Below are 27,899 nucleotides of genomic sequence, written 5' to 3' on the forward strand. Positions count from 1 at the left end.
CTTCATAGAAAACACAGTCTTGAGCTAAGTCTTTTTCAACCAGTGGCAGCACGATTATTCTTCCCATTGGCATTGATGTCAGAAGTTCAGTCTTCATTTCAACAAGCTCTTATTGGTGAGTAGTTGCATTTTTGATCGAGGGTGAAAACCTTTTCCATTTTCTTTCTATGTTCTTTGGCTGATATAGTAATTAAGTTGAAATAAGACAGGTTAACAGGAGAAAAAAACAAATGTAATTACCTACATATGGCAGCCCCATATAACAGGAAGAGTCAAATACAGTCCCACAACTGAGGTTTATATATTATCCTGAGCTAAAGAGAAGAGGGTGAAAGCATTGGGAATTCAAAGAAGACAAAGACGATTGACAGGAACATGTGAAGAGCACATATTCTTTGTGTTTACTCAACCTCAACCATGTGATTGAGTCTTTATGATGTACAAAGTTATCTCTGGTATAAGTTTTCTTCCTGGTACAGGCCACCTGTGGAAATTCTTTTAGGCAGTTAAGGAAAAGTAAAAAGCTATTTGGGTCTGCTGGATCTGTATTGCTTCTGTCGCAAAAAAATCCACCTGCTAATGCAGTATATTTCTGGGCACAAACTCTGCTCCCCTTAACTTGTCTGAACTGTACTAATTATACAGTCTCAGGTGAGACTTTTTTCCTTCTTTTTTAAAAAAATTTTTTAAGTTTATTTATTTTGAGAGACGGAGAGAGCAGAAGAGGGGCAGAGAAAGAGGGAAAGAGGGAAAGAGAGAATCCCAGGCAGGGGCTGGGCTGTCAGTGCAGAGCCCTGGTGGAGGGCTTGAAACCACGAACCATGAGATCATGACCTGACCCGAAACCAAGACTGAACCACCCAGGAGCCCCTCAGGTGATCTTTCTAAACACTGGGCTAGATAAATATAAGCTATCAGCTCATATATTTGAAGCAAAAATATTATGTAATTGTTTTGCATTGATTTTCAATCAACTTAGCTGTTTTGGTTCCAAAATATTTATATAGAGATTCAAGAACATTTTACACTAAGACAAAGATATAATGGACCATAACAGTAGTGTTTTATACTAGATTCTAATACACGGAGAATAGAAGAGGGGAGAATGTATAGTATGTATGATAGCAGAATACCAGATTCATTCTAGTTTATCTTCTTTTTTACCCCCTTTTCGGATCACACTAAGTTTTTTCATATGTTTTCAAATAGTTTACTTCCCTAGAAAAGGAGTCCATCGATGATATGTCCCCTTTTGTCTACTTATCTTGTTACTTTATTTCCTGTTAACACAGCCAATTCGAGGAAAAGGCATGTGTCCTATGTGTCCTATGGCCTTTTCCTTGAGCTCCCTCAGAAGCAATATCTTTTGGCCACAAAAGATATTTTTGCTCTGTTTTCCCCACTTTTAAAGGTATATTCACATCCTCCCTGCCACTTCCCAAGGATTTTAATTGCTACACCACTTCCTTTAGGTATGAACGTTTCTTGCTGTTTGGCCACCGGTGCTAAAGGCAAATCCCTTACTTTCAGTGCATTTCCTGGTGCTCCTGAACATCAAAAATTAGATATTGACAGGTGTTCCAACTAACCTCAACTGACTGTGAATCACCTTCATTCTAATTATAATTCCACATCTATTGTACAAGAGCTTCAACTTTCTACCCTGGGTAATATTACATATGTCACATGCCAGGTTTTCTTCCCATCCAATTTGCAATCACGTTGGGCTCAGATGGGGGCATATGCCTTCCCCTAAAGCCTACTCTACACATTTGGACCCTGAGGAACATATAAGCCCTTTGATATAGGGGACCCGTTGGATAGCCAGACCATGTCAATCTCTGACACAGATGCATTGTTTACAATGTCCCTGCCTAGGCTCCAGTATTATAAGATACCATTATTCTACTTTTGTGAAAAGATAAAAGGGACCAATTTTCACTCCCCAACATTCCTGTATCTTTTACATAAGTTTTTCTAACTTTTTATCTCACTGTTAGAAGTCACTCTGTATTTTCCATATTCTTGTTAGTAATTCTCATTATTCCCCCATGTTAATTTACAAACCGGGCATATTTAAAAAAATTTTTTTTTACGTGTATTTATTTTTGAGACAGAGAGAGACAGAGCATGAACGGGGGAGGGTCAGAGAGAGAGGGAGACACAGAATCTGAAACAGGCTCCAGGCTCTGAGCTGTCAGCACAGAGCCCGATGCGGGGCTCAAACTTACGGACTGTGAGATCATGACCTGAGCTGAAGTCGGACGCCCAACCTACTGAGCCACCCAGGCGCCCCTGTATTTTTTTTTTTATCTTTGTGATTCTATGCTGGTTTAATGTTTTTTAAAACATAATTTATTGTCAAAATGGCTTCCACACAACACCCAGTGCTCATCCCAACAAGTGCCCTCCTCAATGTCCATCACCCAGTTTCCCCTCTCCCTCACCCCCATCAACCCTCAGTCTGTTCTCTGTATTTAAGAGTCTCTTGGGGCGCCTGGGTGGCTCAGTCGGTTAAGCAGCCGACTTTGGCTCGGGTCATGATTTCATGGTCCGTGAGCTTGAGCCCCGCGTCAGGCTCTGTGCTGACAGCTCAGAGCCTGGAGCCTGTTTCAGATTCTGTGTCTCCCTCTCTCTGACCCTCCCCCATTCATGCTCTGTCTCTCTCTGTCTCAAAAATAAATAAACGTTAAAAAAAAATTAAAAAAAGCGTCTCTTATGGTCAGGCATATATATTTTTAAATGTTCTCTAAACACGACCTTCCTACTTTTACTAACAATGGATAATTCTTACCTGGTTGCTTATTAGATTTTCATGATTTAATCTTATGAATCCTGTTAAGGCTTTAAAAATTTGTTGCCGGTTTGTGTGGCCACATTTTAATAGCATCATCATGAAGTCACGTTTGTACAAAACTTGTTTACTTGTTCTGATCTTTGCCCTGGCAGTCCTCATGTTGGTCCTTTTGACCCCTGAGTACCACCTCTGATAGCAACAAAATCTTGTTTGCTTTATGAAAAGATCAAAATGTTACAGGCTTATTGTTATTTTTTAATCCCAAGATGTGGAACTGGCTGCACTAAGGAGCCACTGCTTCTTTATAATGCAAGTTACTATTACAGCCCAATGTGGGGATCGAGATGTAAATTATGTTCTTCATCTTGGACACTGCAGATGGCAAAGAGACTCTTTAAATATCTCCAGTGACCGAAAACTCATCTTTCCTGTCTTTCTCCATCCTTTGCTGTCTGGTCCCCCACTTTCTTTCTTGCCTATGAATTCATGTTGATGATTCCAAGTAATTTGGTTTTTTTCGTAAATCTCTTTTGTAAAGAGAGGCTACCAATCCTAGGTTTTCCAGTAACAGTGTGACTGTGAAAATATATTTAAAGTTGTTTATTTGGGGGCATCTGGGTGATTCAGTTGGTTAAGCATCAGACTTCAGCTCAGGTCATGACCTCACAGTTCCTGAGTTGAGCCCCGCATTGGCTCTGTGCGGACATATCATAGCCTGGAGCCTGCTTTGGATACTGTGTCTCCGTCTTTCTCTGCCCCTTCTGTGCTCGCGCTCTGTCTCTCTTTCTCTCTCTCTCCAAAATAAATAAACTTTAACAAAATAAAAAACATGCTTATTTCCATTTTTCTATAATGACCCTTGGCTCTGGCTTTCTGGAATTGTTTTCAAATTATGCAATTCTAAGCTCTTATTTTGTCAGCTACTGCTATGATCAACTATTTTGAGAACTAGGAATAGGACACTTCCGAGTCATCTGGAAGTACCTCTGTAAGGGTTAAATTGTAGTGTAGAGCTAATGCTTCGCTTGAAAAATAACAGCTTTGTGTTGACACTGAAGGTTAAGAGATAACAGCCTTGCTTTGCTCTGGTAAACTATGCCTCATACCCTTGTAAATTAGGCTTCACCAATTAAGGAAACAAAAGTTCAAAGAAAAGAGCATCAGAGGCAGGGTCAAGGAGATCCACTGGTTGCAACTTAGAGGCAGAAAGTCTAAAGTAAACACCTCATTAGACAACTGTTTCTAACTCACCTGGGAACTGTTTCTCTGTTCTGTTCCCAGGTGATGATAAAACGATGTGATCGGTTATAAAAACTCTGTATCCCGGCTGTTCGGGGCCGCACTCTTATCAAGAGTGTTGGTCCCGATCGGTCGGCCTTGCCTCTCATTGTAATAAACTTTGTTGTGACTGTCACCGGTGCCCGTAGCATTCTGTTTCAGGAGTCGTGTGGATGCAACACCTCCAAGAAAACTGAAACCCAGAGTTCTCATATCAAAATGCGTTTTTCCATATAGTTAGGGACAGATAATAATGAAAGGCAAAATATGTACCTAAATGACGACTCACAAGTCTTGGTTTGTACTTTCTACATGCGATCCATTATTTAAATGTTTTCTTTCATGCTTTTCCTTTGTGCCATTGTCCATATTATCATTATGGGCAATTTAATTGCTCACACGCAATGTCTCAGGCTTCCCGGAATAGACTCATGCCTGTGACCATTCATGCTGGTACTACCCCAATAACTTTAAAGATGTCACAAGTTAAAAAAAAGAAAAAACAGAAAGTTAAATTCAAAGGTACCAAGATTACTATAAACAGATAATGCCTACCGAGACATTATATAAAAGAAATCTTTTATGAACCTACTAAGACCTAAGCAAGTGAATGTAGTTCATTTACAGGGGGGAAAAAAGGCCAGCTGATAAAGGACTATGTGGTTGGTCTGATAGCCAAGTGTTTTTGAAGCCCACTTAAATCCTATTTGTATATACGTTTTCTGTTCAAATATACATAAGATTTCTGATTAAGAGCATCAGTTTTTAGAAATATTACAATAATTACTCGTAAGCTACTTTCCCCATACGTACATGAATGGAGCACGCACAAATAAAACCAAGAGCTAGCCCATAAATAGAAGTCTCTTGGGCATTCCCCAAATTCCACACATCCAGAATCCAGGCTTTCAGAGCCAACAGGTTTTCAGTGTTTGTGTTTGTTAAAAAGGAAAGATACAGAAGGGAAAACTATAACATTCTACTAAATTTCTCTCAAATAATTTATCTGTATTTTGCAGGCAACAGAAATATGGAAGATACAAACAAAATTTTAACCAAATTTAAAGGATGTTATTTTGGAAATACTCAACTTAATCTTGAATTTTTAGAAAATTTAGATGATTTTGAAATCAGAGATGATGATGTCTTCATAATCACATACCCCAAATCTGGTGAGTCCTGTATTCCAACAGCTAATACAATTAATAAAATGATATTTCTGTAATATGGGAGCACTGTTTTTTTTAGGAGCATATTCTATTTGCATATATAGTCAATCTACTGGATATAAGTAATTTCTCATGTGGGCAAGGGGAATGGGCATAATGAAGAAGGAGAGAGATTGACGAAACCCTATCAAACACTGAGTTGCTGAAGTGGGCTGGGAAAGGACACAGGGATATTTGCCATTTAGGCAGCTTCTTGGGACATACTTGAAGCTGTATTTAACGACCAAGTACCTGAGAAAGAGGAAATTGAACTTATACTAATTATGATCATTCCCCAAATACTTTGGGTCTTATTTTTGATACCACTCATATATATGTGTAGAATATATACATACATTTTGTGTGTGTGGGCCTACACATACATCTATTTACATTCTCTACCTGTGTTTTATTTTTTTATTTTTATTTTTTGAAAAATAAGGATGTTTATTAAGGACATTTCTAGCCCACAGCTAGGGCTCATACTCAGCTCTATGAGCCACTGTCCGGCCTCATCCCCATTCAATGTGAATGACATTAGGGAGGCCGAGCCACAGGTATATCCCATTGATCCCACAGTAGGGGGGTCCCTTCCATAGCCAGGTATAGATAGAAGATATACTGCTGAGAATGAAGAGGGAAATCACTGGATTAATAAGTTTCTCTACACCTTGCCTGGACCCTTTCATTCTCACCTTCAAACACCATGGGTTGAAGGTGCCTAGTACCATGATGTGGGGTATTCTCTACCTGTGTTTTAATGGGATTGGGGGGAATGTTTTTTGCTGCTGTGTTGTATGAGTTCTCTATATGGTTTGATATTACCTATTATGAGAAATATGATTTCCAAATATTTTATTCCATTCAATATGCCTTTTCATTTTGTTTGGGCTCTTTGGTGTACAGAAACTTTTCAGTCTGATATACTCCCACTTACTTATTTTGTTTTTGCTGCATTTGCTTTTGGTGTCATGTCCCAAAATATCATTGCCAGCATGAATTTTGGGGCACTACTGCCCTTGTTTTCTTATAGGAGTTTTGTTGTTTCAGGTCTTACATTCAGGATTTAATCCATTTTGAGTTAACTTTGTGTATGGTTTAAGGGAGTGGTTCATAGTCTTCTTTTGCCTATGCCAGTCCAGTTTTCCCAATACCATTTATTGAAGAGTCCACCTTATATTTTTTGCTCCTTTGTCAGAAATTAGTTGATTATACATGTTTAATTTGGGGCTCACTCTCTTGCTCTGCTGATCTATGCATCTGTTTTTATGCCAATACCATAATGTTTTGATTACTATAAATTTTTAATATTATTTGAAACTAATAAATGTGATGCCTTTAGCTCAGCTGTATTTTCTAAAGATTGCTTTGGCTACACAGGGTCTTATATGGTGCAAAAAAATTTTATGGTTATTTGTTTTATTTCTGCGAAAAATGTCATGATAATTTTGATAAAGGTTGCATTGAATCTGCTGACTGCTTTGTATAGTATGGGATTTTAACAATATTAGTTCTTCCAACCCATGAACAGGAATGTCTTTCTATATATTTGTATTTTTTTTTCAGTTCCTTCTATCAGTACTTTACAATATCCAACGTGTAAGTCTTCTACCTCCATAGGTAAATTTATTCCTATATATTTTCTCCTTTTTGATGCTATCATAAATGGGATTGTTTTCTTAATTTCTCTTTCTGATAGTTTATTGTTAGCTTATAGAAATACAAGTTATATTTGTATGCTGATTCCTATCTTGCAAGTTCACTGAATTCAAATGATTAGTTCTAACAGAATTTTTGGTGAAATGTTTAGGGTTTTTGATATATAATATCATCTACGAATAAAGACACTTTTACTTCTTCCTCTGCAACTTAGATGCCTTTTGTTTCTCTTTCTTGTCTAAGTGCTCTGGCTAGGATTTCCAGTAAAACTAGTGAGAAGCGTCTGATCTTGGTCATTACTTTAGATGCCCTGGTTATGATCTTAGATGGAAAACTGAAATTCTTACTATTGAGAAAGATGTCAGTTATGATCTTGTCATAAATGGCATTTAACCTATTGAGTTATGTTCCTTCTACATTTTGTTGAGAATTTTTATGATGAACAATATTCAATTCTGTTGAATTTTTTCTGTATTTATGGAGACGACAATATGGTTTTTATGCTTCATTTTTTAATGCATTATCAAACTATTCTATTTGTGGATGTTGAACCATCCTTGCATCCCTGGAATGAATTGTATTTGATCATGGTGTATGATCCTTTTAATGTGTTGTTGAATTCAGTTTGCTAATATTTTATTGGGGATTTTTTGCATCTATATTCATCAAGACTGATGGCCTGTGACATTCTTTTCTTCTAGTGCCTTTTCTGGTACTTAGCTGGGTAATGTTAGCCTTGTAAAATGAATTGGGAAGTGTCCCCACTTTTTTTATTTTTGGAAGAGTCTGTGAAGGATTGTTACTAATTCTTAAAATATTTGTTAGAAAGAAATGTTTTTAATATTTTTTTCCCCCAGAAAACACTGATTCTCTTGCTCTACCTCAATTTAACAGACATGTTCCTATCTCTGGCTCTTTGCACTCACAGAATCTTTTTCCCTTGATGCTCTTCTACCTGATATGTGCATGGTTTACTCCCTTCTTTGGGTCCTTATTTTAAACTTATATTATCATTAAGCCATTCTGGATGGTCATATTTAAAAATGCAGCCTCACTCAAAATTCTCACAGTCTTCTTTGCTGCTTTATTTTCCCTCCATAATATAACACATATCACCTTATACTATACCATATATCTACATACTTAATTTGTTCATTCTTTACAAAGCCATCCTTAGGAAGCACTTCATAGCATTTAGACAAGAACAAATAACCCAGAAGAACAGGAAAGACCTAAAAAACAATTCCATGTGTATAAAAGAACTCAATATAAATTTAAGTAAGGTGCATTTATTAATGGGGAAAAGATAGTATATTTGGTCCCAGGAAATCTGTGTCACTATATGCAGGAAGTTCACCTGGAATCGAACAGCACATAAAAGAGTAAACTCTAAGTGTATTCAAGACACTAATATTAAAGGTAAAATTATACAACTATTTCTATTAAAAATATTGTAGAAAAATCATTGTAACTAAAGAGTGGTCAAGAGTGTCTACACAAATGTCCAAAGAAAAATATACAGGTAAAAGTTTGATAAATTCAGTTACATCAAAATTAAGATGTTTGGGCTTTGCTTAACAGTGAGTTCCCTAGGCAAAGTTAATAGGGTCTGAAAGAGAGGAACTACTGGGCTTTTGAAGATGGCGGTGTAGGAGGATGCTGGGCTCACCGCGCATCCTGCTGATCACTTAGATTCCACTTACACCTGCCTAAAGAACCCAGAAAACAGCAAGAGGATTAGCAGAACGGAGTCTCCAGAGCCAAGCGCAGACGAGAGGCCCACGGAGGAGGGTAGGAAAGGCGGCGAGGCGGTGCGCGCTCCACGGACTGGCAGGAGGGAGCCGGGGCGGAGGGGCGGCTCACCGACCAAGCAGAGCCCCCGAGTCTGGCTGGCAAAAGTGGAGGGGCCGGACGAACTGTGTTCCGACAGCAAGCGCGACTTAGCGTCTGGGAGATCATAAGTTAACAGCTCTGCTCAGAAAGCGGGAAGGCTGGAGGACAAAGGGAGGGAGAGCTGCTGAGCCCCCAGATGGCAGAGCTCAGCTTGGCGGGGAACAAAGGCGCTCGCCAGCGCCATCTCCCTCGCCCATCCCCCAGCCAAAATCCCAAAGAGAACCAGTTCCTGCCAGGGAACTTGCTTGCTCCGCGAAAACACCCAACTCTGTGCTTCTGCGGAGCCAAACCTCCAGCAGCGGATCTGACTCCCTCCCGCTGCCACAGGGCCCCTCCTGAAGTGGATCACCTAAGGAGAAGCGAGCTAAGCCTGCCCCTCCTGCCCCCGTGCACCTTGCCTACCCACCCCAGCTAATATGCCAGATCCCCAGCACCACAAGCCTGGCAGTGTGCAAGTAGCCCAGACGGGCCACGCCACCCCACAGTGAATCCTGCCCCTAGGAGAGGGGAAGAGAAGGCACACACCAGTCTGACTGTGGCCCCAGCGGTGGGCTGGGGGCAGACATCGGGTCGGGCTGCGGCCTCCCCCACCAACTCCAGTTATACACCACAGCACAGGGGAAGTGCCCTGCAGGTCCTCACCACTCCAGGGACTATCCAAAACGACCAAACGGAAGAATTTCCCTCAGAAGAATCTCCAGGAAATAACAACAGCTAATGAACTGATCAAAAAGGATTTAAATAATATAACAGAAAGAGAATTTAGAATAATAGTCATAAAATTAATCTCTGGGCTTGAAAACAGTATACAGGACAGCAGAGAATCTCTTGCCACAGAGATCAAGGGACTAAGGAACAGTCACGAGGAGCTGAAAAACGCTTTAAACGAAATGCAAAACAAAATGGAAACCACGACGGCTCGGATTGAAGAGGCAGAGGAGAGAATAGGTGAACTAGAAGATAAAGTTATGGAGAAAGAGGAAGCTGAGAAAAAGAGAGATAAAAAAATCCAGGAGTATGAGGGGAAAATTAGAGAACTAAGTGATACACTAAAAAGAAATAATATATGCATAATTGGTATCCCAGAGGAGGAAGAGAGAGGGAAAGGTGCTGAAGGGGTACTTGAAGAAATTATAGCTGAGAACTTCCCTGAACTAGGGAAGGAAAAAGGCATTGAAATCCAAGAGGCACAGAGAACTCCCTTCAGACGTAACTCGAATCGATCTTCTGCACGACATATCATAGTGAAACTGGCAAAATACAAGGATAAAGAGAAAATTCTGAAAGCAGCAAGGGATAAACGTGCCCTCACATATAAAGGGAGACCTATAAGACTCGTGACTGATCTCTCCTTTGAAACTTGGCAGGCCAGAAAGGCTTGGCACGATATCTTCAGTGTGCTAAACAGAAAAAATATGCAGCCGAGAATCCTTTATCCAGCAAGTCTGTCATTTAGAATAGAAGGAGAGATAAAGGTCTTCCCAAACAAACAAAAACTGAAGGAATTCATCACCACTAAACCAGCCCTACAAGAGATCCTAAGGGGGATCCTGTGAGACAAAGTACCAGAGACATCACTACAAGCATAAAACATACAGACGTCACAATGACTCTAAACCTGTATCTTTCTATAATAACACTGAATGTAAATGGATTAAATGCGCCAACCAAAAGACATAGGGCATCAGAATGGATAAAAAAACAAGACCCATCTATTTGCTGTCTACAAGAGACTCATTTTAGATCTGAGGACACCTTTAGATTGAGAGTGTGGGGATGGAGAACTATTTATCATGCTACTGGAAGCCAAAAGAAAGCTGGAGTAGCCATACTTATATCAGACAAACTAGACTTTAAATTAAAGGCTGTAACAAGAGATGAAGAAGGGCATTATCTAATAATTACAGGGTCTATCCATCAGGAAGAGCTAACAATTATAAATGTCTATGCGCCAAATACCGGAGCCCCCAGATATATAAAACAATTACTCATAAACATAAGCAACCTTATTGATAAGAATGTGGTCATTGCAGGGGACTTTAACACCCCACTTACAGAAATGGATAGATCATCTAGACACACGGTCAATAAAGAAACAAGGGCCCTGAATGACACATTGGATCAGATGGACTTGACAGATATATTTAGAACTCTGCATCCCAAAACAACAGAATATACTTTCTTCTCGAGTGCACATGGAACATTCTCCAAGATAGATCACATACTGGGTCACAAAACAGCCCTTCATAAGTTTACAAGAATTGAAATTATACCATGCATACTTTCAGACCACAATGCTATGAAGCTTGAAATCAACCACAGGAAAAAGTCTGGAAAACCTCCAAAAGCATGGAGGTTAAAGAACACCCTACTAACGAATGAGTGGGTCAACCAGGCAATTAGAGAAGAAATTAAAAAATATATGGAAACAAACTAAAATGAAAAAACAACAATCCAAACGCTTTGGGACGCAGCGAAGGCAGTCCTGAGAGGAAAATACATTGCAATCCAGGCCTATCTCAAGAAACAAGAAAAATCCCAAATACAAAATCTAACAGCACACCTAAGGGAAATAGAAGCAGAACAGCAAAGGCAGCCTAAACCCAGCAGAAGAAGAGAAATCATAAAGATCAGAGCAAAAATAAACAATATATAATCTAAAAAAACTGTAGAGCAGATCAACGAAACCAAGAGTTGGTTTTTTGAAAAAATAAACAAAATTGACAAACCTCTAGCCAGGCTTCTCAAAAAGAAAAGGGAGATGACCCAAATAGATAAAATCATGAATGAAAATGGAATGATTACAACCAATCCCTCAGAGATACAAACAATTATCAGGGAATACTATGAAAAATTATATGCCAACAAATTGGACAACCTGGAAGAAATGGACAAATTCCTAAACACCCACACGCTTCCAAAACTCAATCAGGAGGAAATAGAAAGCTTGAACAGACCCATAACCAGCGAAGAAATTGAATCAGTTATCAAAAATCTCCCCACAAATAAGAGTCCAGGACCAGATGGCTTCCCAGGGGAGTTCTACCAGACGTTTAAAGCAGAGATAATACCTATCCTTCTCAAGCTATTCCAAGAAATAGAAAGGGAAGGAAAACTTCCAGACTCATTCTATGAAGCCAGTATTCCTTTGATTCCTAAACCAGACAGAGACCCAGTAAAAAAAGAGAACTACAGGCCAATATCTCTGATGAATATGGATGCAAAAATTCTCAATAAGATACTAGCAAATCGAATTCAACAGCATATAAAAAGAATTCTTCACCATGATCAAGTGGGATTCATTCCTGGGATGCAGGGCTGGTTCAACATTCGCATATCGATCAACGTGATACATCACATTAACAAAAAAAAAGAGAAGAACCATATGATCCTGTCAATCGATGCAGAAAAGGCCTTTGACAAAATCCAGCACCCTTTCTTAATAAAAACGCTTGAGAAAGTCGCGATAGAAGGAACATACTTAAAGATCATAAAAGCTATTTATGAAAAGCCCACAGCTTACATCATCCTCAACGGGGAAAAACTGAGAGCTTTTTCCCTGAGATCAGGAACACGACAGGGATGCCCACTCTCACCGCTGTTGTTTAACATAGTGCTGGAAGTTCTAGCATCAGCAATCAGACAACAAAAGGAAATCAAAGGCATCCAAATTGGCAAAGATGAAGTCAAGCTTTCCCTTTTTGCAGATGACATGATATTATACATGGAAAATCCGATAGACTCCACCAAAAGTCTGCTAGAACTGATACATGAATTCAGCAACGTTGCAGGATACAAAATCAATGTACAGAAATCAGTTGCATTCTTATACACTAACAATGAAGCAACAGAAAGACAAATAAAGAAACTGATCCCATTCACAATTGCACCAAGAAGCATAAAATACCTAGGAATAAATCTAACCAAAGATGTAAAAGATCTGTATGCTGAAAACTATAGAAAGCTTATGAAGATAATTGAAGAAGATTTAAAGAAATGGAAAGACATTCCCTGCTCATGGATTGGAAGAATAAATATTGTCAAAATGTCAATACTACCCAAAGCTATCTACACATTCAATGCAATCCCAATCAAAATTGCACCAGCATTCTTCTCGAAACTAGAACAAGCAATCCTAAAATTCATATGGAACCACAAAAGGCCCCGAATAGCCAAAGTAATTTTGAAGAAGAAGACCAAAGCAGGAGGCATCACAATCCCAGACTTTAGCCTCTACTACAAAGCTGTCATCATCAAGACAGCACGGTATTGGCATAAAGACAGACACATAGACCAGTGGAATAGAATAGAAACCCCAGAACTAGACCCACAAACGTATGGCCAACTCATCTTTGACAAAGCAGGAAAGAACATCCAATGGAAAAAAAGACAGTCTCTTTAACAAATGGTGCTGGGAGAACTGGACAGCCACATGCAGAAGGTTGAAACTAGACCACTTTCTCACACCATTCCCAAAAATAAACTCAAAATGGATAAAGGACCTGAATGTGAGACAGGAAACCATCAAAACCTTAGAGGAGAAAGCAGGAAAAGACCTCTCTGCCCTCAGCAGTAGCAATCTCTTACTCGGCACATCCCCACAGGCAAGGGAATTAAAAGCAAAAGTGAATTACTGGGACCTTATGAAGATAAAAAGCTTCTGCACAGCAAAGGAAACAACCAACAAAACTAAAAGGCAACCAACGGAATGGGAAAAGATATTTGCAAATGACATATCGGCCAAAGGGCTAGTATCCAAAATCCATAAAGAGCTCATCAAACTCCACACCCGAAAAACAAATAACCCAGTGAAGAAATGGGCAGAAAACATGAATAGACACTTCTCTAAAGAAGACATCCGGATGGCCAACAGGCACATGAAAAGATGTTCAACGTCGCTCCTTATCAGGGAAATACAAATCAAAACCACACTCAGATACCACCTCACGCCAGTCAGAGTGGCCAAAATGAAGAAATCAGGAGACTATAGATGCTGGAGAGGATGTGGAGAAACGGGAACCCTCTTGCACTGTTGGTGGGAATGCAAATTCGTGCAGCCACTCTGGAAAGCAGTGTGGAGGTTCCTCAGAAAATTAAAAATAGACCTACCCTATGACCCAGCAATAGCACTGCTAGGAATTTATCCAAGGGATACAGGAGTACTGATGCATAGGGGCACTTGTACCCCAATGTTTATAGCAGCACTCTCAACAATAGCCAAATTATGGAAAGAGCCTAAATGTCCATCAACTGATGAATGGATAAAGAAATTGTGGTTTATATACACAATGGAATACTACGTGGCAATGCGAAAAAATGAAATATGGCCTTTTGTAGCAACGTGGATGGAACTGGAGAGTGTGATGCTAAGTGAAATAAGCCATACAGAGAAAGACAGATACCATATGGTTTCACTCTTATGTGGATCCTGAGAAACGTAACAGAAACCCATGGGGGAGGGGAAGGAAAAAAAAAAAAGAAAAGAGGTTAGAGTGGGAGAGAGCCAAAGCATAAGAGACTGTTAAAAACTGAGAACAAACTGAGGGTTGATGGGGGGTGGGAGGGAGGGCAGGGTGGGTGATGGGTATTGAGGAGGGCACCTTTTGGGATGAGCACTGGGTGTTGTATGGAAACCAATTTGACAGTAAATTTCATATATTAAAAAATAAAAAATAAAATAAAAAATAAAAAATAAAAAAAAAGAGAGGAACTACTGGCAATGACTATAATTAAAAATAATTAATACCTAGAATATATTAGGTGTATATACAGATCAACTGGAAGAGAACAGTGATCTACTTATAAAAAGAGCCAAAGAGATGAGCTGAAAATTTACCGAAGGAAACCACTCTCCACCAATGCCAACAAAAAAACCACAAAGCTGGTACACAATAGTCACTTGCTTTATATCTAGTACACTGACAGCAATTAGAAAGGTCAGAAACCCTGAATGCTGCCAAGGAGTACACACACATCTGCATGCTTTAGCATAATACTGCTGGGAGAGTAGACTGAAGCAGCCATTCTCTGGGGAGCAGTCTGGCACTATCTGATCAACTGAAATGCAGACATACCAGGCAATTTTGCTCCTGAGTATATGTCTCCAAGAATATCTCATATGGGTTCATAGGCAACATGAGTGAGGGTGTATGTGGCAGTGTTGTTTGGGGTGTGCTGTCCATTGGGGGAAATTAGACAGGTCAGTGCATGAATGCACACCCTGAAACACAGACAGCATCTGTTAGGTGCAATGGATCAGCAGTAGCATGTAAAGGAATGTTAAACCACAGCTCACAGTGACAAACAGTAAGAAATGACGTGCATGGATTAAAAATCAAGCACATACAACAATACATATTTCAAAAGAACATCTTCCAAGAAAGAATATACTTTAAACCCTAAAGTCTTCTTGTCTGTGGTGGAAGTAGGGGTAGGAATGGAAGCAGGAAATGTGAATATAAGGAATTAATAGATCTTGGAGTGCCTGCAGTGAATCAGTGATGTTAGTATAGCATGACTGCAGAAAATGATAAATATCAACTTACATTAACCTCTGACATCCAAAAAGGCAAGAAGGAGAAAGAAAGAAAGAAAGAAAGAAAGAAAGAAAGAAAGAAAGAAGAAGAAAGAATGGAAGAAAGAAAGAAAGAAAGAAAGAAAGAAAGAAAGAAAGAAGAAAGAAAGGAGGGAAGGAAGGAGGGAAGGAAGGAGGAAGGGAGGGAAGGAAGGAAGGAGGAAAGAAAGAAAGAAAAGAGAAAACGAGAAAGATAGGTTGTGATAGGGGAGTGGATATGGAAGCAGAAGCAGGAGAGAGGACAAAGACAGGAAAAATGCAGCCTATTTTGCCTGGGGAACACGTTCTTCCAGTCCTCATAGTCTTAAATTTCTGCAGATTTGTAACCCATTAAGGTCATGTTTGGTAATTCCTCGGCACCCCTGAAGCTGTGATACCTGATGCAGAAGCAGTACTTCTTATCTGGGAAAGGTTGGAGAATGTAAGAAACCCTTTTAGAGCTTCATAACAATGAATTTTCTTTGTGTTTGAACATCAGCTGTGGTAACATGTAAGCCCACATGATCTTGGTCTTCCCTGGGCAACACTGGAGGATTTATGCCCATCATGCTCCAGACAAGGTGCATACCACCTGACAGCAAGGCATGTATTCTTAACAATGATCTTGCTTACCAGATGCTGCTGCTTCACAGGCAGGGTGATAGGGTGGTCTCAGGAAGGAATTATAGGATGGGAATTGATGAGGGGCCAATGTACTTTCTCATTTAAGATGTTGATTTGAACCTTTCTGGGACATGTGACTTCTTGTTGGGGTAGGTTTTTGAAGCATTGCCTGTATATATGAGAAGCATGACCTTACAGAAGGTGTGTTTTAACTCTTAATATTCCCGTATATGAAGCATGCAAAATGAAGTGGAAGGAATCTAGAGTAGGCAGTACACCCGTGTATTCTGTGACATATGTCCACTCTAATTGGAATTGGGAGAAATAGTCATCCTTAGAATTTGTCACATCCCACTTACAGCAAAAGGTCTAATCTTTTCCTTCCTGTCTCCATGTGGATCACAGGGCCTCCTTTAGGGATTTATAATGAACACTATTTCCCGAAGTGACATCATGGGCACAGTAAGAAACATAGGGAACGGGGGAAAGATGGAAAGTGACTCTATCAGTAAAATGCCAATTTTTTTCTCTCTATTAGCTAACGTCCTAGGAGTGGGGTTGGGGAAGGAAATCTTGAGGCAGGCATAGAAGATAGTTTAAAATTCCCATATATGAAGCAGAAGAAAGTACAGAAGACTCAAGAAAAATTTGTGGGACAAATGCCCATGGAGTTTCACATGTAGAATCTCCTTATAATGAAAAGCAAAGGCAACGTATGTTTGTCTTTACCCACACTGCACCCTTTATATATTAAAAATTCCATTGAGACAAAATTACCTTTGTACGTATTATAATAACAACCTCTGATTAAAAAACTGATGACACATCTATATACTTTTTGGATAAATTTTCGCATCATTAAAACAAAATTATTTCTTTTACAGGGACTGTCTGGTTTCAGCAGATATTGTGCTTGATTTATTTTGAAGAACATCGCAAAGGCATTGGGAATCTGGAAACAGTTGAACGCATCCCCTTCCTTGAGTACTTCTCTCGAGAAGTGGATTTTGCTGAAAGACCATCTCCTCGTCTCTTCACTACCCACATCCCATACTACTTGGTTCCCAGGGGGCTAAAGAACAAAAAAGCCAAAGTAGGAAAATAGACTATGGCTGCTGAAAGACAACTGCTTTTTCATTATTTCATTTCTATTCATTACATTGATGCTGCACTCGTCCAGGTGTTAGCAAATGTGGTATTTGTCATGCATTAATTTTCAACAGACTTTTGTGTTCTTATCTTCCAGTATCTGATTTTATCTTTCACCCTTTGTTTTCTGATCACTTATGGAACACAACCATTGGAAAATGAGACTATATAGGAGTGTATTTAATTTACTTCATAGAGTATATTATAATATCATATACATTATATATTATATACCCTCTCATTTGTTAGCTATATTACCATGTGTATATAAACTGCCAACAATTCCTTTTTCTTTTTTCTGTATGCTCTCCTCGCTTCTTCTGACGCTTCCAACCTGTTTTGCCCGCTTTCTCTGTGAATGTACCGAGTTCATTGGAAATCTGAGGGAAGCTCAGAGAGAATCATTTGTACCTACTGAGTGATTTTTCTGTCTCTCCCAGTATCAGTCACCTCCACCCACTGATAATTTCAACTCTTGACTCATTTTCTCCCTCTCTACCTCCACTCCTCTGACTCACGGGATTATTTCAAAGTTGATGTACATTGTCTCTGGCTGGCCAGATAGGAGTGAGGCCAACTGCGCTCAAAGGATCAACATGAAGGAGGCACTTCCTGTCAGGGCCACACAAGTGTGGGATTGCCTCCTTCAGGTTGACCCATCAGGCTCTGCACTGGCCTCCCAGACCCTAGCCCTGCCAGGCCTCTCCGGTTGATTTAAACTCCAGCCACTTTTCCTCCACCAACCTCAGTAACCCTCTTCTGCAACCCACGTGTTATGCACCTGCCTTTGTCTATGACTGTTTTTGCTTTCTGATGTAATACATACTTACCTGTTTATTTATTGTCTATGTTTCTGGCCACAGTGTAAAACCCTTGAGACAGATGGAGTTTGCAGTGCATAGAACCCTGTCCAGAAGGCATTAGAGTTGAATGAATGACAAAAGGGATCGCCAGTAATTGCCCTAATGCAGATCTTTGCTTCAAGCACCTTATTATCTGAGTGCTGTCTCCTTTTCCTCCTGCTCTTTTCAGGTGTTCCGTTCAATGATGTGTCAGCACATTCATTTCTCCAGCCCCCTCCCCACTCCTATTCCCCACACTCACTCTCATATATATGCGTGTCCCCAATTGCTTCTTGCCCACCAATGACTCTACATTTTAAATTCAAATCCTTTTTGTCTAAATTCTTTTGCTAATTCAACTGTTATGATTTGTTGCCAACCCTTAATTCTGCTGAAACACAATTGTGTTATATTAGTACCTATATTCATGAATCTGGTAGTGTGGTCAGAAAAAATCAAAACAGTTAAAAATTGTGTCTTTCTTTACATTTATGGCCACAATTCTCACACTTTACTTTTTAAAAATGTTTTGCTTCCCCCCCTTTCCATACTGACTTTTCATACTTTCTTTATCTTCTCAAACCTCAGCAGCATTCTGCTCTACCTATCCCAGTAAAAGACTCCAAGTAAACCATTAATAGTAGATGCCCTCCACATGCAAAACCTCCCCTCACTGCTGTCCCTCCTTAAGAGGAAAAGGTGGGATGTGTACACAGTTTTGTTCTCATTACATATCTGCCCCTCCATTCATGGTCTGGATCCCTTTTTGGATCCCTTTTGTCTGTACCACTGTTTCGCAAATGGGAGTCAGGCCAGGCCAACATCTGGGAATCATCAGCTCTCAGCTCTGCGTATTCCCCACAGGATATTTAGCATATTTGAGGCATTTTTGGTTATGGTGGTGGTGCTGCTAGTTATAGTGGGTTGAGGCCTGGGATGCTGTTAAATGTCCCATGATGCTTACGGTAGTCCCAACCACAGACCGTTATCTGGCGAAATGTCCATGGTGCCACTGTTGAGAAACTTGTTCTACTCTCAAAGACTTTCCTTAAGCAATATAATTTGCTTTTTTTCATTCATTACCAATTTCCTTATGCTGATTGGATCATTCTGTTTGGCCCATAATGAAGTTTTCATGTGGCATTTTTTAACAGTAAAATAAAACTTGTCTTGCTCCATTTCAATTTTCATTTTCTGCCTTTCATTTTCTGTTTGAGATAAACTTCTTAAAAGCGTTTAGCCTCATTCTCCGCGCTTTCCCTGAATCCTGAATGTCAACGTCCCTTGTTATTATAGTTTTTGAAAAGGGGGGATCATTTCTTGATCACTTTACTTGGCCTATCACTGGCATCTGACATAGTTGATCACTTTCTATGTCTTTAAACATTTTCTTTTCCTGCTGTTCCAGACACCACATTCGTGGTATCATAATGTCTCAGTGGACACTTAGAGGAGATTCTACCCAAAAACCTTTCCCTCTCTTCATATTTCATTTCAGCAGAGCTCTCATTTTGTTTGGACTTGTATCCTGTATATGCTTCTGGTCTGATGGTTAGAGTGGTAAAATTTGGTTGGTGCAAAACCAGGGCTTGGTACCAGGCATCTTGCCATTAATTTTTAAGGCACAGGTAAGTGACAAGCTTATGAACAACAACACAAGTAAAGAAGAAGTTTCTTTCGTGTCCTCTGAAAGAAGGTTTCTTCATTATTTTAATTGACCATGGGGATGAAAAGTGGCAGCTGTGTGGGACATAAAGAAGGGTTAGCATGTCATAGTGGAAAAGTAGGAGACTCAGTCTATGACTACATCGAGATGATGAGTTAACCTAACCTGTTGCACTCTCATCTTGGGCTTTGGCTTTTTGTGAGAAAAGTTGATACTTTCACTATTTAGGAAATGTTATGTGAGATCTTTTCTAACTTATACAATTATATTTTGAGACGCTGCTCCTTCCTCTTTACTGGCTTCTCCTTCTCTGTCTAACCTCTGAGAGCTGATGATTCCCAGATTTTTGGCCTGGCCTTCTCCTATTCTCCCTCTATAGTTAATCCCTCAGTTAGATTATCTAATCACGTAAGTTAAATACAATGTATGTATAGTTGATTTCTCCCTTTAATTCTAGATTGATGTAAAGTATTTAAAAACTCTACATCTATAGAGATGTCAAATATATCTCTATATAGGTATTATCCAAATATGGGCGCCAATACCAAAAGGAGTTTTGATTTTATCTTCAAACCACTCCTTTTCCCAGTTTCCTTATATATTTTGTTCTATTTATTATGTATAGAGAGAGCATAGTCAGGGGAGGGGCAGAGAGAGAGGGAGTCACAGAATCCAAAGCAGACTCCAGGCTTTAAGCTGTCAGCACAGAGCCTGATGCAGGGCTCAAACCCATGGACCATGAGATCATACCTAAGCTGAAGTTGGACGCTTAACCCACTGAGCCACCCAGGCACCCCAATCCTTTGTATTTTTAATGTCTTTGGGTTGCTTCACTGCTTTACGAAATTATGGCTTCTGATTGGTTACAATATACATTTTTAAAGTTAAATCTCATAGTCCTTCAATGCAAAAAATATTGAAGAAGTAACTACTATGGGTCAAGTACTTGTGCTTTATACTGTGAAGATATATAAGAATTATGTGAACCATACACTGAAGGATGAGAGAAATACAATCTAAACTTTCACAGATGATTTGAAAATATCTTAGTAAGTTTTTCCTATTGCCATAATTGTATAGCTATGAGATATTTTCACATATGTTAGCTTGTTGAGGTAGGGACAGGAGAATATTGTTGGTTTCTGTCTAGGGGAGTAAGAAGAGGTACCATGTGAGGTAATTGATAGTCACCAATAATTAAGTCTCCCAATCATTAAGGGAGAGCCATTGCAGAGGAGAAATGCAAAATACAAAGAGGGCTGAATATATACAAGACATGGTTAGAAACTGTAAAGTTAAGCTAACAGGCTTCATTCAGTTGGAGGGCATTAGGGTACAAATATGACATTATGAAACATCAGATATAATGAATACTTCCTTTCTTTCCAGGTTATTTACATATACAGAAACCCTAAGGATGTTATGTGCTCATATTTTCACTTTTCAAAGAAACTGACAGCATCCGCTACAGATAACTTTGTGGAATTCATGAATCTATTTCTAGAAGGAGAAGGTAACTAAAATTTCATAAAATACTAAGTTTGGTGTCCTGTGGTGAGTTTTTAAGCTCTAGCAGAGAGAAAGAGTTTGCTTAAATAGAGTAGAATGGGGATCAGTAATCAACGTATCAAGCCAGTTGGTAGTGTTGTCTTAGGTGACCATGTCCAGCCATTGTACAAATATTGCTAACTCTCTCTCCTTCTCAACAGATTGTCAAGATTACAGTCATACCAACAGAGAATAATTACATCTAACCATGGAGAGATTATTTCACTGGCACACAGATTTCTGTCCTAGCTTAGTGAGAAGTAGCTCAGTGAGAGCGTACGTTTGGAGCTTTGCACTTCATATTTCAAGGGGCTCCTCCCAAGGGTCCTTTAAAAAATATTTTAGTAAATTTTTATTCATTTGTTTAAGTAATTTATACACCCAGAATGGGGCTCACAACTCTGAGGTCAAGAGTTGCATGTTCTATCCATCGAGCAAAACAGGTGCTCACCACATTCTTATCTGAGGAGCCAGTGCAGCTATTTGACCAGGAACAAAGCTTGCAGAAGTAAACGTGATGATCTGGAACAGACTTACGATTGTGTCCAATGCATTGTGGCAGAGCTGAAGTGACTCTTCAGAGACCTCTCGTGCTCCTTGCAGAGTAGAAATACCTCCATGTGCCTTTGGGGATAGTCGAGAAGTAAGGAGAGGATTCATTCCTCCTTTCCCTTTTCAGTTTTTCTTACCCCATGGCAAGATTATTTTCTATTTATATGAAATGCATTTTTAAGAGACTAATTTCTCCTTGACTGTATGTTTGTTTCCTGGTGGAAGTTGGATGGTTCTCCCACAACCAGATGCTAGGGGAAATCTGGAATCTAGCAGCACACTTCCTTTTCCTCCTTTGTTACTAAAGGTTCCTGCATCTCCTAGGACTGTAGATTCTTTTCAATGTGTTCAACATATTTACTTAATGATGTATCTGTTCTCCCCACAGTGGCAGGAAGTCTTTGGTTTGACCACATCAAAGGTTGGTATGAGCACAAAAACCTGTTCAACATTCATTTCTTGATGTATGAGGAGATGAAGAAGGTGAGAAATGTGACATTACTGACTTCACTGAAGCTGTAAGCCAGCCTGGCTGAATGAATTGATTGTTTATGCCCAGAACACCCAAAGGATGATATCAAATTTGAGAACCCAGATTGTGTACCAGGAGACATTTTTCCTATATCACTTCTATGCTTTCTTTACCAGGTTTCCATTTAGAACTACCACTGGAGGTTTCTTTTCAAAATTTATCTGTGTGTCAATAGATGTCTGTTTATGTATGTTGGTGTGAATGATTTGATTATTTTGAGTCAGATTATTGGTTTCTCTTTGGTGAATTGTTATATCTATTTCCTTCCATTTTTAATTACACTAACGTTGTAGATGTGTGTTCCTCACTTGCAGGTACATTTCTTGGGAACTTTAATCTTGTCTGTATTGTGTATGATTAAACCATGCAGGAAAAATTAAATGAAAATACCTGTGTATGATTAGAAAGAATTCAGCTCCCAGTACAGTCAACTACATGTGCCTGAAAAGAAAACTTTTATTGCTTACTGACTAAAACCCAGAGCCAGGCTACCCTGATGCTGGGTGTTTGGCTCATGCATGTCAAGAATATCCCAGGGTTTTCTGTGTTTCTTTTGTACCATATTTGGTGTGATGACGATGTTTCCCTCATGGTAGCAGGACAGTTGTAGCTCCAAAGTCATGTCTTCACATGATAGCTTACATGGCAGACAGAGTGTTAACGGGGAGAAAAGTGGCATTCTTGCCTTGCTTTGTTCCCACTTTTGCTCCGTGAGGAAACTCACTCTCAGAAACTTCTGTTTGACTTCCTCTTTCAGACCCAATACCCAAATTGGGCCATGTGACCACCCTAAACTAATCTCTTGTAGCAGACAGTGGGATTGCCACGAGGAAGTTGGATTAATAATGATCATTATGGAATGTGGCTGGGCACTGCTGCCAGGACACCACCAGGATCTCTTAGCAGGAAAGAAGAGAAAGAGCTGAAAGGCTGGCGACCCTAAAGGCTGCCACCTGCTGCGTGTTTGTCACTAGCTTCTGTTACCCCTGCCATAGGGCATATACCAAATCTAGACTCTCTGGCTGAGTGCATATCACCTACGAAATAGAGATTCAAGTGTCTGGCTGGCCTTGTAATCTTCTTCACAATATGGCCCTTCTTTTTTTTCTTTTTATATGAAATTTATGGGCAAATTGGTTTCCATACAACACCCAGTGCTCATCCCAACAGGTGCCCTCCTCAATGCCCATCACCCACTTTCCCCTCCCTCCCATCCCCCATCAGTTTATTCTCAGTTTTTAAGAGTCTCTTATGGTTTGCCTCCTTCCCTCTCTGTAATTTTTCCCCCTTCCCCTCCCCCATGGTCTTCTGTTAAGTTTCTCAGGATCCACATAAGAGTGAAAACCTATGGTATCTGGCTTTCTCTGTATGATTTATTTCACTTAGCGTAACACTCGCCAGTTCCATCCACGTTGCTACAAAAGGCCAGATTTCATTCTTTCTCATTGCCAAGTAGTATTCCATTGTATATATTAACCACATCTTCTTTATCCATTAGTCAGTTGATGGACATTTAGGCTCTTTCCATAATTTGGCTATTGTTGAAACTGCTGCTATAAACATTGGGGTACATGTGGCCCTATGTATCAGCACTCCTGTATCCCTTGGGTAAATTCCTAGCAGTGCTATTGTTGGGTCATAGGGTAGGTCTATTTTTAATTTTTTGAGGAACCTCCAAACTGTTTTCCAGAGCGACTGCACCAGTTTGCATTCCCACCAACAGTGCAAGAGGGTTCCCGTTTCTCCACATCCTCTCCAGCATCTATAGTGTCCTGATTTGTTCATTTTGGCCACTCTGACTGGCGTGAGGTGATATCTGAGTGTGGTTTTGATTTGTATTTCCCTGATGAGGAGTGGTATTGAGCATCTTTTCATGTGCCTGTTGGCCATCTGGATGTCTTCTTTAGAGAAGTGTCTATTCATGTCTTCTGCCCATTTCTTCACTGGATTATTTGTTTTTCGGGTGTGGAGTTTGGTGAATTCTTTATAGATTTTGGATACTAGCCCTTTGTCTGATATGTCATTTGCAAATATCTTTTCCCATTCTGTTGGTTGCCTTTTAGTTTTGTTGATTGTCCTTCTATTGCTTACAGGCTCACCTCCCATCTTTCTCATTCCAGACCTGTTCCCATATAGCCCCAGAGAAACTCAAATTCTCATACTCCTGTGACCTGAGATCCCACACCTTCCATGCAACCACAATTTTGCAGATACTCTTTTTTTGATTTAAACACTGTATCTTCAGTTTGTCTATCAAAAAAGTCCTGGTTTTGGTTTAATTCCCAGAACAAATTTCTCATCTTTGAGGAACTTTCTCTGAATTGTGTTACATAATTACTCTTTGCCAGTAAGTGCTTGTACTGAATTCCCAGAACTGATTCCCTGTTGTGCCTCTGTTCACGTGCACCATCATTTAGGGCAGCATCTGACATATAGTAGCTATTCACCAAATACTTGCCCACTTAACACAAATAGAATGAAATATGAGTGTTCCTAATATGCACTCTAAAACAGTGGACAAGGGAGGAATTAATTTATCAAGAAGGAATAAGCAAGAACCTTCTCATGGTCCTGCTCCACTTTTCTAAGTATCCTAAGCACCTACATTTTTCACTCCCATAATGATATTTAGCTGTGACTTTTGTGTGTGTCTTCTTTCTTATAATGTGCATCATTTATCATATTATGATTTGTTTCAGGATCTCAGAGGCTCTGTGTTAAAAATATGCAAATTTTTGGGGAAAGAATTGAGTGAAGAGGACGTGGATGCCGTTGTGAGACAGGCCACGTTTGAAAACATGAAGAATGACCCACGAGCCAATTATGACAATAAACTCAAGGCCTATTTTGGGATACAGAAAAAAGGTCATTTCCTTCGCAAAGGTGATGTTGAACAATAAATGCTTGGCTATCTTGCACTGTGATACAAACATAACGAAGTGTAGCTTCTAAGCTGTCCCGATGTGGAGCTGCTATGGCCCTGTTCCCTTCCCTACACAGTTGATTTTCCATGATTTCTTCTTGGTGCTCTTCGAGAGACTATATTATTTGGTCCCAGAATGTGTCTGGATGAATAGCCTAAAGTTGCAAGGCCTTCTCCTTGGCCCCTGGAAATCTACCAATGCCTATCACCATGTCTACCACAAAAGGGATGTTCATTTAGTGTTAGACTATTTTCCCCCAGTACAATGGGTTAGGCACATGATGATGAATTAATGGTGGCACAGTTGGCCATCACTGGCTGTTCTTCCATCTCTGTGATTTAGTCTGAACCTCGTCCAGGACTGAATTAACAACACATATTCACTATTCTTTTGTTACTGGGGAGGACTATTATGTATACATATAATAGTATACACACACACGCACACACATACACACACACACACACACATAATAGTATAGTATACATAATAGTCCTTCCCAGTAACAAAATAATCTTCCATCATAAAAATGTATAGGAATATCTCCTTTATCTCAATATGATACCTCTGGTGAGTGCATTTTTAAATGAATGATTCCTTCATATAAATGATAAATGTGAACATGTTAGAATATTTTTATTATTTTATAAATTATTCTAAGTTAAAATGTATGATCTTCTTAGTACCTGGAAAATCGATAATACAGAATTGACATAAATTTTACACTTAATCAGAATGTTTTATGCCTCTACGCCAATCGCAATAAATAGTGGCTTAAATACATTAGTATTTCCTTCACTTAACTACTTTGTACATCTTCACCCATTCAATTAAAAAATGTGAAACACTGGTAACTTGGAGCCAACCTGAAGTGGGGACATGCCCTTCCCTTTACCCTCAGCGCATCCTGTCATGTTGTAGATGCTACAATCCTTCTCCAATGCCATCATCATGGCACTTGCATTTGTTTTCTTTGAAAAAAGAAAATTTTCTGTGGTTACACATCTTTAACACACCTGAAAAACGAGAGACTGAAATGGCCAAGACAACAAAAAATGGAGAAGCCAAATTTCCTTACGGAAATGATGCACATTCCCTTGTTTCTTCTGCACATACTTTTCTCTTAGATGTTATGAAGTGTAATGTCATTTGTACTGGCTCTACCACTCCTGCACAAATTGTGTTTGTGTTTTCAGTTTCATTAGCATTGAAGCTGGTTTATTTATTTGTTTACACTTTAGCGTGATTTTACATTCAGTGTTTCTTGCCTCTCCTTCTATCGACCTCTACTTGCCGTCCCAACTCTGTGTCTGTAAGTTTAAAGTAAGATTGTTGTAAACCTACACTGGGTACAGATGGAATAATTACAGGTGGGCCATTCCAAACTGTATGAGCTTGGGCTATATTTTAAAAATCTCTCTGAGCATCCATGTCCTCATCAGTAAATATTTGTCTAATGATATCTGATTTTTGGAATTTTTAAGGACTTCTGTAAACTACAATAGCCCATGTTAGCCTGAAACAAAATAGTCAACAAGTTGCAAGAGTTTTCTCCTTTGTCAGGTAGCTGACAGCTCAGGGCTTGAGCTAATTACCTTAAATTACCTCATAATTGTGATGATGAGTTTTCTTTTCCCCTTGCCATAAAGTGGGAGAGAAAAGGGCCATTGCCATGTGCAGGAGCAACAGGGGCCTTACTAGGGAGGAAAATGAATGTCCAAAAAATGGTGTTTCTCCCAGCACTAAGGCATCATGCCCCCTCCTCCCAGAATCTGCCTTGAAGCAATTTCTTTGCTGTTCCTCCCAGGTACGATTGGAGACTGGAAAAATCACATGACTGCTGAGCAGAATGAAAAGTTTGACATGATTTTCCAAACGAAGATGAAAGATATTCCCTTGAAGTTCATCTGGGATATGAATGAAGAATAGATTTCTTAACAATGCACAAATATTTTTACGAAACTTCTTTCAGAAGGAAATATATTGAATTGTACACTTTCATCTTTGATTGTCACTGGCTTATTATTGAAAAAACTCATTGATGAATAAATATTAATATGCCCACACTACATCATTTGCCATCTGTGGCCTGTTTCAATTTGCTAGGAGTCCTCACTTTCTGATCAGAAGAGGTTTCCTCTCTTTGTGTTGCAGTATAATTATGGAATAGTTTACCTTAAGTTCAGAAGTTCCAAAGCCTTGAACCACAAAGGAGATCATAACATGTGATTGATTTGACATCTTAAAATAGAAGCCTTGTCATTTATAAAAAACTACTTATGGTCTTTTTTCATATTTAAGATTTTAATTCTTAGGTAATCAAACGAGTCAGCCTTTCATTTTATGGCTTCTAGGATTTGTGTCCAACTAGGAGTGTTGCTATCACAAGTATTTCCATGTATTCATAAGTCATTTCTTTATTTAATCTTAATATCTATCTTTTGTTGTTAGATACCTGTCAATTTTTTTTCCTAACAGATAGCCAAATGGCCCAAAATCATTTATTGAATTCACATCATTTTCCTACTGATTAAAACAGACATTATCTTGTTCTACAATATTGTATGTACATAAATTTTCTTATGTAAAATGACATATTTTCTGTCGATATAATTTTCTTTTTTATAACTATGCCCTAATTTCTAACATAGATTAAGAAACCAATAAATCATGA

General features: G+C 39.3%; 1 protein-coding gene across 2 annotated transcripts; it reads left to right on the forward strand.

Moving 5' to 3' along the window:
* Positions 1-27,899, forward strand: LOC109261619 (amine sulfotransferase-like). Of its 2 annotated transcripts, none has more exons than XM_053906489.1 (7): positions 1-115; positions 5,095-5,247; positions 16,897-17,105; positions 21,059-21,182; positions 22,158-22,252; positions 25,001-25,184; positions 27,033-27,899. In XM_053906489.1, exons 1-7 carry the CDS (start codon positions 76-78, stop codon positions 27,152-27,154), a joined length of 927 nt encoding a protein of 308 aa, XP_053762464.1. In that variant the 5' UTR covers positions 1-75; the 3' UTR covers positions 27,155-27,899. The 2 variants fall into 2 exon arrangements, with proteins under 2 accessions (XP_053762464.1, XP_053762465.1); XM_053906490.1 differs by having other exon boundaries at positions 25,001-25,166.

This window comes from Panthera pardus, unplaced genomic scaffold (assembly GCF_024362965.1).
Source record: "Panthera pardus isolate Hobbes unplaced genomic scaffold, ASM2436296v1 HiC_scaffold_181, whole genome shotgun sequence".
In the NCBI taxonomy this organism is placed as follows: domain Eukaryota; kingdom Metazoa; phylum Chordata; class Mammalia; order Carnivora; family Felidae; genus Panthera; species Panthera pardus.